The following is a 12,544-nucleotide window of genomic DNA, read 5'->3' on the forward strand; positions in this document are numbered from 1 at the left end:
AGACAAAAATACACAAGAATACTCAGCACATGTACCTGATCTATCAGTGACGCTTTTACGATCTCTTACTATTTTGAACTTTCACGGCATTTAGTATACTGTACTAAAGACAGAAAGTGTGAAATCCTCATTATGTGACTTTTTTATTTTTAAATTTTCCTAAAGACTAATGTATTAATGATTCTCAACACAAGAGGAACACTCGTAGCTACACATGCACACATGATTACGCAGGCGATACCTATGCATTTGTTGAAATCCTTGCCAGCAAAAAAAAACAACATATATTTTACGTGGGTATCAAATTGAAAATTATGATTGCTGTTCTTTACTGCAAAGTCTATCTGAATATTGTACAGTCAAAGGCAAATATTACAACATATGTTGTTTTTTTTTATCCAGATGAAGTAATATTAAGTTTATTGGTTTGGTTTGTTTTGAATTTCGCGCAAAACTACACGAGGGCTATCTGCGCTAGCTGACCCTAATTTAGCAGTGTAAGACTAGAGGGAAGGCATCTAGTCATCACCACCCACCGCCAACACTTGGGCTACTGTTTTAGCAACGAATAGTAGGATTGACCGCCACAATATAACGCCCCCACGGCTGAGAGGGCGAGCAGGTTTCGTGGGACGGAGATTCGAACCCGCGACCCTCAGATTACGAGTCGGGTGCCTTAACTACATGGCTATGCCGGGCCCACTCCCTGTACATTTATGTTGAACAACAAACAAACGAACGAGACGTTTAGGTTAAAATGATCAAATGTTGCTAGCAGTATATCTATCAGTGAAATACAATTATATTTAAAGAAAAACACATTTAAGCAAAAATATTAATTAAAATTTGGATTAATTATCCACCGTTTAATGTACTTAGCTCTGATCAATAGGTCCAGAGTTCAAGTTACAATATGTTACTGAAGACGAGTCATAACTGTGATAGTCAGTCCACGTATTCTCTTAACAGTAGGTGCATAATAGACTGTGGGTGCTGCTAACTGATCTTCCTCTCTTCAGTCACTGCCCCTAGTGGTTTAGCAGTAAATCTCTAGGCTCACAACGCACAAAAATGAGAAATGTTCTAAAGGAGTTTTTCTGGTCCCAACCAATTGTGCCCCTTTGTGACAGCGATAAATCTAAATTTATGAAGGTAAAATCAGGGGTTCAATTCCCCTCGGTGGACACAGCAGATAACTAGATACGGCTTTGGTATAAGAACACACACGTACCTAAGTACTCAAGTAATGTGCACATACACGACAGACTCGTTGTATTTGTGTCGATAATTAAACAGGTTCTATATCACATATCATAGTATTCACCGGAGTTCATTGCCATAAATGAGAAAGTTCACTCTTTTCCATACCAGATCACTTCTTAAAAAATTTAGTTTTCCGGTTGTTTATCATTGAGCTTTAGGGCTTATAATGGTAAAATTTAAGATTGACCTCTTGTGATGTACACAGCGTAAAGGGTAGACTTTACTGACTTGCTTTTTTAAACAAACAAATATAACATTTAATATCCAGTCAAGTGTCTATCGTTTTCTATTATCTACAAGGGGGAAGTACCATACATATATTATTTTTGTTTAAAATTTGCCCAAAGCAAATCAGTGCGCTGCCCACGGGTATCGAGCCATCATTTCTAGCGTTCTAAGTCCGAAACATATCGCTACGTCACAAAATATGAGATGCAAAGGCTTTCAGAATAAGTTATTAGTATCCACATGAACATTTATTTGGTCAGACTCACGTAAGCACGTGCATCCGAATAAATCTTTATAGTTAAAACGAATTACACATTTGTTGGTTGAGTGTGACGAACAAGTATAATAATATAAATACACGATATGATTATAGGACTTTTATTTTATTTTGATTTATAAGAAACAATACTAATACATGCTACTTTGATGGGTCAAATTTAAGCTTAGTAATTATAATAATTGTACTACAATAATATTGGATTGTTATAAAGGTATTTTCATGTTGAGGGTAACGGGTTAACAATTTAAGATTTGAAGCACATCTAAGATATGGATAAAGAATTATTTAAGCAATCAACTATTCGTAAATTGGATTTTATATCTTAAAGTCCGTTTTGTTATTTTATTCGCATGTCGTCAGTAATTTCAGGAGCTATAATAGAATTAGTCGTATAAATTCTTTATTATATTTAAACGGTCCTTTCAGTTCCAGTTATAAATCAATCACGTCTGGAGTGCAATGTCCTCCACTTTGAAATTTGCATCACATAAGGAGAACTTTGACATATTGGTGGTGGTATATCTAGTTATCATCATTACTAAAACAGTCACAACTGTAACTGTTCTCAACGTCATCATAATCTGCTGGGATTTCAAATTCCATCACAAAAATGTTGGGATAGTTTGAACATATCTCTTCAAACCTGTCTGGAGCAGAAGAAGTGATTTCATCCTCGCAGATGAATGGTTGTAAGGAACTCACTGACTGCTTGGCTGAACTAGAAAGGGGTAGTCCCCAAAATTCAAACAAGGGAGCAAGGTCATAGTTCACTGATTTGGAGAATCTGGTGTACCAAAGGTCAATTTTGCCTTCATTTGTAGTCGGTTTCAGGCCGGTGTTTTCTTCATATTCTCGAAAGACGGTCTTGTAAGACTTCCATTCGAAACAATGCGCGAGCTGAGCGTAAATTCCCAAAGCCACACCAGCCTTCTTTTTCCAGGTATCGAAATCAGCGCCAGCAAGCAAGTAGTTTTGGATGGCAGGAAGCTGATTTCTGAGCCACTTGTGAATCCACAAAGGAATGTTACAAATTACGTCCATTGCATACAACGTAAAAATGTTACATGTTACTTCTCCTGTTCCTTGGAACGTCCACAAACTTCGCTGCATGTTATGGCCGAACTCGTGGAAAAGACCCCAACTTCCGTTTGTTCTTAGGTATTTTGTGTTTAAAACAAAATTATCTCGGTTAGGATCTGAAATATCCATTTGAGTAACCACTGGATAACCTGCATGCATATAACCTGCTGAGGGCTGTCTGTCAGGAACCACCCATTGACGACGATGAAGAGTAATGTCTGTTCCACGAAGATAATGGTAAGCTCTCATCACCTGGTCCCAAAACGTTAAAGGCTCCGTAGGATGATCAAAATTTCTGATAGAAGAGGATGGTAGAGATATGATCACATGTTCTCCCACAAGGTCTGCCCAAAGTCCTGGAGAGAGCTTTCGGTTTTTCCAATGTGAAGATGCTTCTGGATCTTTGATGTTGAAATATGGAGCTTCTGCAACAGACTCTAGCTCAACTTGTAGGTCCTTTTTCTCAGATGGACTTTCAAAATATATTGAACCTCCATAAGGACTTGAAATTGTTGTTTCTCCTGGAGACAGTGGTCTTCTCACCATAATTGATGGCCATCTTTTCCAACCCTTAGTGACGTTTCTCAAATTGTCACTATGGCATCCAATACGTATATTCCAACCTTGTACATCAGTTGCTTTCACAATCACCTTCATTTCCTGTCCAGCAGGTAGGTAGTAACCAGTGGGGTGTATCTCCTTCAAAGTGGAAGTCAAAGAAATCGTGGCCTTTGTCAAGAAAGGAGGTGATTCAAAATCACCTGGGAAGTCTCCGATTCCTGGAGCTTTACCACCATTCCATCTAAGAAGTGTGTCATGGAGCAGCAGCATGCCTTTTGCAGACTCTGACGATATAGGAGTCTTGGCAGTAGGAAGAGAACTTCCTCTGATGTGGTCTTCACATTTGTCAAAAAAGTATTGAAATATACTTTGCGTGTCCAGCACGTCTTCGGGTAAATAAGATATCATTTTTGCAATATTTCCGGAAACTTCTAGAAGCTTGTCGCGACTTTCTTCAGCCTCTTTCATTAGTCTACCTAGGTGTGCTCTTTTTACTGGATTACCGAACACTTCAATCTCGGTTTGGCTTGAAAATGACTTTCCCGTATAACAGAGGCCAACGTTCTTAAAAAAACTATAGTGTGGCATGGTTTGTATAGAACCTTTTTGAATCTGGAGATAACCCCAAGGGGTTTCTGCAATTACTACTGCTCCTCCTGATGTGATAAAAGTTTCAAGCTTTTGAAAAAACTCTTTGTTTTCTGCCTTTCCAGAACCCCAGACGACAGCGATAGTCTCCCCCACTTTCAACTGAGTAAAATCTGTGGTTCCACGCACCCGAACAGTCTTCACGTTTTGAGTATCAATCTGTTTGAAAAGCCACTTGACCAGATTCTCCCTCATTCTAGTAAACCAGTCTGAATTCTTCATAAAGGCATCTCCGTAACCAGTATGACTAAATACAACCATTCGGCCATTTCCGTGTTCTGCAACAGCTATGAAACATTGATCTTCTTGGTTCCCCACCATAATAGGCTCTGCCTTGTCTCCCCAGACTATAATTGTTCCAGGAGATCCAATGACTTTTACTGAGGTAACTCCTTTCACAATATCTTCTCTCCATTTGGCCATTTTAATTTAGTTAAATTTCCATAAAAAAAACTGTTAGAAAAATTGAAGATCAGCCTAAATAGAAAAGAAGTAACTTAGAAATATTGGAAGAAATTAAAAATACAACAATAATGTTTGAAATAAAAGTCTCTTGTTAAAAACGTAGCATTATAAACTACTTAAAGTTGTCATTGAGTCAACAAAGTAAGGAAATAAAAAAATGGTGAAATGTTAATACATTTTAATAAGATACACAGTATTTTAACAAAGCTGAGGAACTACACAGTAATTAGTAAACACTGATAATCAATCTATAGCTTCATATAAAATTCGGTCACGAAAATCTACGAATATTAATAACTATACAAACATTTTGAACTAATTGCATTGTTAAACTTGTTTTTAAACTAAGATTACTGAAAAATATTCAGGGCTTCCTTCGAAATAACTTCTTCTAAAGAGGATAATTGAACAGCATTGTGTTCTGCTAAGGATAATTCAAAGACACTTTCAAACAATTTTTTCTTGTTACCTTTATAAAACCTGACGCATTTTTATTATAAATTACGACTCAGTTCGTTTATAGGCTCGTTTCAGATGTCAGTTAAGTGAAAAGTAATACTCAAGTAACTGACACTTCGTTATTTGCTACATATTAAGTTATTACCACAAATATTGGTGGGGTCTTTTTATAAAAAGTGGACGTTGAAATCATGTAGAAAATTCAGACACACAGTTCGCTCACTTGATTTCAGGTCTCGAAAGCTACAACACTGTTATAATTGTTCTATAAAACTTCCGTTTCAAAATAAACAACTACTAAATCAACAATACCATTCGACATTTAATTTTGAAGTGGGCAAGATGTTATAGAAATCTAAAAGCTGGAAGTTCTGAGATGTTTCTAAGGATGAAATTTAAGATGCCATTTTATGCTGAATTATAGTGTAGTTGTACATCAACTCAGTACTATATGAGCGAGGGATTAACTGGCACTCTTGCCTTCCATGATACAATTAATATGCTTATTGTACGAAATGTTTTCAACCTTTAAGGACACATGAGCTAAAGAATCAAGACTTAGACACTAAAGTTTAGACAGAGACAAGACTAACTGTCAACTGACAACCAGAAGCTGGTAAACCAAATTGTAACTTCCGCCTCCTACAGAGCAATTAGATGTCACTTTTAAAAATATTTTATGTGTAAAAATACGGTCATGTGTGTGTGAGTACGACTGTCGAGTGGAACTGTATTGTGAACACGGACTAACAGTGAGATCGTACATAAATAAGGCTAGTGAAAATATGCTAGTTAATATTATTCTACAAATTGAACGTGGTACGAAAAGGATGTGTTAATTAAAACTGTGGACATGTGACAAAATGTAACAACAAGTAACAAGTGTTGTTACCTAGAATTCAGCAACTGTGTAAAAAAATAACAAGTTCTGAGAGGGAGGAAAAGGCCAACAATGACCACCCCTGGTCCAGAACATGGATCGAGTCCCGTTGATGAAGATATGTAAATCTCAGCTAAAAATGTGTTGTTCGCCCAGCAACATGTGACAGGCTCGAATCATGGATGTTCTGTCTTTCTTATTGGCTCTTTAAGCAGTAGGTCACCTCTGGCCCAACTTGCTTGCAGTATTTGTAGGGTGTTTTTACATTACAAGTTATATATTCTTCATATATTATTTGGTTAGTTGGCCCGGCATAGCCAAGCGTGTTACGGCGTTCGACTCGTAATCTGAGGGTCGCATCCCCATAGCGCCAAACATGCTCGCACTTTCAGCCGTGTGGGCGTTATAATGTGACGGTCAATCCCACTATTCGTTAGTAAAAGAGTAACCCAAGAGTTGGCGGTGAGTGGTGATGACTAGCTGCCTTCCCTCTAGTTATACACTGTTAATTAGGAACGGCTAGCACAGATAGCCCTCGAGTAGCTTTGTGCGAAATTCAACAAACAAAATTTAGTTAGTTTTAGTCTCTTGTACTCAAAGTCCAGATCTCACACTAATAATGTGCAGATTTTTTTTTATTAACACAAACTTTTCGTCTCCTATAATTTAATCTTCTGGTGTTCTATTAACAAAATAAAATATTTACCTTTATCATGGACTCTCACTCTTCTGTGGTAGCAACACGTAATACTGGAAAGGTTACGTGTTTCTCATTTTTATGTTGGTTCGAGTGAAGGACATAATTGGACAAACTGATAAAGTTTTAAAATAGTATGCTACGTGTTTGTGTCCTTCACACCAAACGAAATGATTAAGTAATTACGTGGTTTAATCTAGAATAAGTTATGTCATATCCTAGTTATGCTAAACAAATCACTCGTATGTGTAGCTGGATAAACGTGGTGATGTTACTTTAAATAACAACCCAACAAGTACTTCATTAGATAACGAATACCATCTGCCTGGTTTGTATCAGATATAAAACTTCATAGAGTTAGTTTGTTGTTACGTACAACTCTACACAAATATCTGCGAACAAAACACATTGTAAGCCCTCGGACTTACCGTTGAACCATCTTGGGGTAAGCTTTACAGAGCTTTCCTGCATATTATCTATGAACAGACGTATCATCATCTCGTGCAGTGTTCGCGAGGATAGCGGGACGATAAGCGAGTATTTCGTAGCAACAATAAAAATGGCTGCCAAATTCGAACCACTCGTTCCACTGCGTATCCATTTAAACTAAATCTTAGGTGATCCAACTCAGAATATTTACTAAATTGTGTTGAATCTTGTTAAACTATCTCCTTACAAAAACTTATGACCAGCCATATGAACATATCTGGTATACTGAATTTGACCTATCCAGAAAATTTAAGTATATCCACAAAATAAACATTTCTTTTGTAACTCTATTTTATCTAAGCCTTCAAGACGACAAATAACAAGATTATTAGTACATTTATACAATTATTATTATATTAGTACATTTATACAATTATTATTATATTAGTAAATTTATACAAGTCGAATTATTAGTTTAATTCCTTTAAAAACGACAGGTGAAAAGTTTCTTAGAAATAACGTAACGTTTTGGGACAAAATGAAACCTATTGACCCACCTCGACTCTTCCATCCGATAAACTAAAACTATTAATAAATAGATTTAAAAAATCTTGAAGCCATCCCTAACCATTCGTATACTTATCAAGCTATTTCTTAAATTCAGAGCCTTTACAAAAAACCTCGAGACAATCCATTCCAAAGACAACCATCCTATTAGAAAAACAACAACAACAATATAGAATTCAAGGGTTTTGTAACAGTTTGTAACCGATAAAAACTACATAAACGGATGACTACAGAAGTCGTTTGTTTTTTTGAACAGGTCTAATGCTTAGTTAGCCATTATGCGGATTTGAAGGACCAGTGTTCGAGCCGCGATATATTGTTAAACACACCCTGTACTTTCAGTTTTGGGGCGTTATAGTTGTGACAGTCAACTCCAATATTAGAAATAACTGTATCTAAATATAGTAAATCCTGACTTGGCTTTTAAGCACCATTCTGTCCATAAGTAGTGGTATACATGGATTGATATCCAGCTATTTCACACACGGGATAAAACGTCATAAGTTTTCATTGGTTTCTACAATAACCTCATTCTTTTAATACCGTAGCGTTTGATGTCGGATGTTAATTAATGTTTCAAACTGCAATAAACATTTATTTTGAATGCATGTTTGTGTATTTCATATGTCCTATTGTTTGAAATTGTATCCATCTGTATCATATTGTACATACATACGAAACAACAATAATCTTTCAAGTTTTTAGAAAGACATAATATTTAATTTAAATAATGACTGACGCACTGTGAAGTTTGAAGTTAGACAGTGATATTTTGAAATTTTCCTTGTGATAAAAGTTTGAGCTTTTTAAATTTGTAAGAAAAAACTAGTGATATTTCTACTTCGAATGATTAAGATTTCTTATAGATGCTGTGATAAGTTTCTAAACTACAATTGAAAACGTATTATGTGTCTCTGTTAAATCACCATTGTTCGATAGGATATTATGTAGGTCTGTTAAATGAACATTGTTTCAAAGGATATCACACGACTATGTTAACTTAACATTGTTAAAAACGATATCACGTAACTTTGTTTAATTAACATTGTTAAAAATTTATATAAGTGTGTTAAATCAACATTAATGTGTGAATGTGTTTTAATTTTTTTACAGTTTCGAAATGTTCAACATGCATATGAACATTAGTATGATTCGTTCTGAATACTTTATTCTTAGGTTGAATTAACTGTGACGCATGTAAAATTTCCATGTCACGTTTTAGTTTTGTTACATGTAACCTTCATTACGTCGTAGTGCGTGTTCACTATCATGGACTCGGTATGACTTACACCTATTTATATATATTTTGTCATTTCACTTTTATTATTATATTCATTTAGCTGATACTAAGTTTGAAAGTCCAACTTCAAACGTTTATTTCAATACTTCCGAAGGTTAAAAAACATGAAATTAGATACAATACTAATTGCTATTAATCTTACAGTTTAAGTATTAACAAGAGCTGTGCCTTTTAAAAATTATTCAATACTTGGACGCAGTTTCGCATTTTAGTGAGACTAGGATTTATTCCTAATATCAGCTGTTTTGTATCGAATTTCAAACCAAACCGTAACACAAATTTTCACTGGTCCGGCATGGCTAGGTCGTTAAGGCACTCGACGTTTCATCTGAGAGATGCGGCTTCGAATCCCCATCACACTAAACACACTCGTCCTTTCAACCGTAGGGGCGTTATAATGTGACGGTCAATCCAAATTTCGTTGGTAAAAGAGTAGCCCAAAAATTAGCAGTGGGTGGTGATGCCTAGTTGCTTTCCATCTACTCTTATATTTCTAAATTAGGGACAGCTAGAACAGAAAGCCTTATTGTAGCTTTGCGTGGAATTCAAATCTTTATTACTGGACAATAGCCCAATAGCACAATTAGCTTCTGAATGAACATGAATTAAAACATACAATAATAATTAAACCATTTATTCAAATGTCCTGTATTCGTTTCGTTATTGTAATTTATTAATAACACTAGAACGGCAAGTACTTTTGTTCTCAATATTATGTAATGTTGAGAGAAATTTCACGTTTATTATCAACAAATATTAATGACGTATTACTCATTATATTTATAATATTTATATATAATTAAAGACGGCATGGTTGAAGATTACACAACTACTTTTATGGCAAATGTCCGCTTTTTGATTTGTTTTCCGTCAGAAAGTGTAAACATTGAATAATTTTACTTTTTATTTGTTTTTAATCTTGCGAAAAGCTATCTACGCTAGGCGTCCCTAATGTAGCAGTCTAAAGCTATAGGGAAGGCAGCTAGTGATCACCATCCAACGCCAACACTTGGGCTACTCTTTTACCAACGAATAGTGGGATTGACCGTAACATTATAACGCTCCCATTACTGAAAGAGCTTGCATGTTTGGGGTGACTGGGGATTTAAACTTGCGACCCTCGGATTACGAGCCGAACGCCTTAACCTCCTGACCATGCCGAGTCGTATTATTTTTGTACAACATATTTATAAGTATGTATATAAAACTTTCCAGCTATCAGGACTTTATCACAACTAACACAATGGCGTTATCAAACAAAACACGAAGAGTTCGGTAATACAATGTCTCCTGCTATAATCGTCAGTGTCAGCGTGTGAATCACGTGTAACGTCATATCAAAAGCTACACTCGAAAGCTCATATTTTGTACAGGAAAATGATGCGTCCAGATGGCACAACGTAAGATCTGATCAAATTGTTAGTAATGCTGGTAATCATGCAAATATCCATATAAATCTCAGGACGTTTCGACCTTCTTAGGTCATCTTCAGGTTAACGTAAGGTGTTTTACTTTTAAAATCCTACCGTTCTAGGTTCTCGAAATTGGATGTATATCCCCAAACAACAACAAATAAAAAGAACGAATGAATGAGAGAAAAAGAGACAAGAGGCATGTTTACAGAAATAACAAACATTTAATGACACTTTTACAGTTACCACGTAAACAATACAATATACTGTAAGTGTGAATCTGCGACTGTAAACATTTTAAGAAGACAATTAGCATGAGTAAAGAACCGAAAACCGAAAGTATATGCTGCCATCTGTCGGTTGCTAGAACACATTATCAGAGAATAAGTATTTAATAATATTAACGGTTTTGTAACAATATATTTCAAACAAACGCGTAAAGACAAAGCGTTATAATTCATATTATTGGTGGAACTGATTATATCTAAAGGCTTGTTCAAACTGAGTTCCTGTTCATAGAATCCTTGAAAATAATTTGTTTAGTACGCAGGGCTAGGTGGTCAAGATGCTAGACTCGTAATCTGAGTGTCGCGAGTTCGAATTCCCGTCACACCAAACATGCTCGCCATTTCAGCCGTGGGGGCATTACAATGTGCGGTCAATCCCACTACTCGTTGGTAAGAAAGTAGCCCAAGAGTTCGGGGTAAGTGGTGATGACTAGTTGCTTTCTCTCTAGTCTTACACTGCTGTTCACACTTGTCATGGACTAATGTAACAACACTTTAATTTTTATGTAATGGAGCCAAACCTACACTAAACCTGTTCACACTTGTCATGGACTAATGTAACAACACTTTGGTCCTTTTTATGTAATGGAGCCAAACCTACACTTAACCTGTTCACACTTTTTATGGACTAATGTAACAGCACTTTAATTTTTATGTAAATAAGCCAAACCTACACTAAAGAACAAAACACTTGTCATGGACTAATGTAACAACACTTTAATTTTTATGTAATGGAGCCAAATTACACTAAACCTGTTCACACTCTTCATGGACTAATGTAACAGCACTTTAATTTTTATGTAAAGGAGACAAACCTACACTAAACCTATTCACACTTGTAATGGACTAATGTAACAACACTTTAATTTTTTGTCATGGACTAATGTAACTAAACCTGTTCACACTTGTCATGGACTAATGTTATGTAATGTAATGGAGCCAAACCTACACTAAACCTGTTCACACTTGTCATGGACTAATGTAACAACACTTTAATGTAATGGAGCCAAACCTACACTAAACCTGTTTTTATGTAATGGAGCCAAACCTACACTAAACCTGTTCACACTTGTCATGGACTAATGTAACAACACTTTAACCTGTTTTTTATGTAATGGAGCCAAACCTACACTAAACCTGTTCACACTTGTCATGGACTAATGTAACAACACTTTAATTTTTATGTAATGGAGCCAAACCTACACTAAACCTGTTCACACTTGTCATGGACTAATGTAACAACACTTTAATTTTTATGTAATGGAGCCAAACCTACACTAAACCTGTTCACACTTGTCATGGACTAATGTAACAACACTTTAATTTTTATGTAATGGAGCCAAACCTACACTAAACCTGTTCACACTTGTCATGGACTAATGTAACAACACTTTAATTTTTATGTAATGGAGCCAAACCTACACTAAACCTGTTCACACTTGTCATGGACTAATGTAACAACACTTTAACTTTTTTTATGTAATGGAGCCTAACAAACACTACACCTGTTCACACTTGTCATGGACTAATGTAACAACACTTTAATTTTTATGTAATGGAGCCAAACCTACACTAAACCTGTTCACACTTGTCATGGACTAATGTAACAACACTTTAATTTTTATGTAATGGAGCCAAACCTACACTAAACCTGTTCACACTTGTCATGGACTAATGTAACAACACTTTAATTTTTATGTAATGGAGCCAAACCTACACTAAACCTGTTCACACTTGTCATGGACTAATGTAACAACACTTTAATTTTTATGTAATGGAGCCAAACCTACACTAAACCTGTTCACACTTGTCATGGACTAATGTAACAACACTTTAATTTTTATGTAATGGAGCCAAACCTACACTAAACCTGTTCACACTTGTCATGGACTAATGTAACAACACTTTAATGTAACAACACTTTTTTTATGTAATGGAGCCAAACCTACACTAAACCTGTTCACACTTGTCATGGACTAATGTAACAA

The 12,544-nt window shown here is 35.7% G+C and overlaps 1 protein-coding gene across 1 annotated transcript; it reads right to left on the bottom strand.

Moving 5' to 3' along the window:
• Positions 1-1,855: 1,855 nt before the first annotated feature.
• On the bottom strand, positions 1,856-6,725 carry LOC143238787 (TRPM8 channel-associated factor homolog). Its single transcript, XM_076479332.1, has 2 exons — positions 6,571-6,725; positions 1,856-4,537 (listed from the first exon to the last, which is right to left on the bottom strand). Exon 2 carries the CDS (start codon positions 4,481-4,483, stop codon positions 2,294-2,296), a length of 2,190 nt encoding a protein of 729 aa, XP_076335447.1. The 5' UTR covers positions 4,484-4,537; positions 6,571-6,725; the 3' UTR covers positions 1,856-2,293.
• Between the last annotated feature and the right edge of the window lie 5,819 nt (positions 6,726-12,544).

The sequence above is a fragment of the Tachypleus tridentatus genome, chromosome 13 (assembly GCF_004210375.1).
Source record: "Tachypleus tridentatus isolate NWPU-2018 chromosome 13, ASM421037v1, whole genome shotgun sequence".
Taxonomy (NCBI): domain Eukaryota; kingdom Metazoa; phylum Arthropoda; class Merostomata; order Xiphosura; family Limulidae; genus Tachypleus; species Tachypleus tridentatus.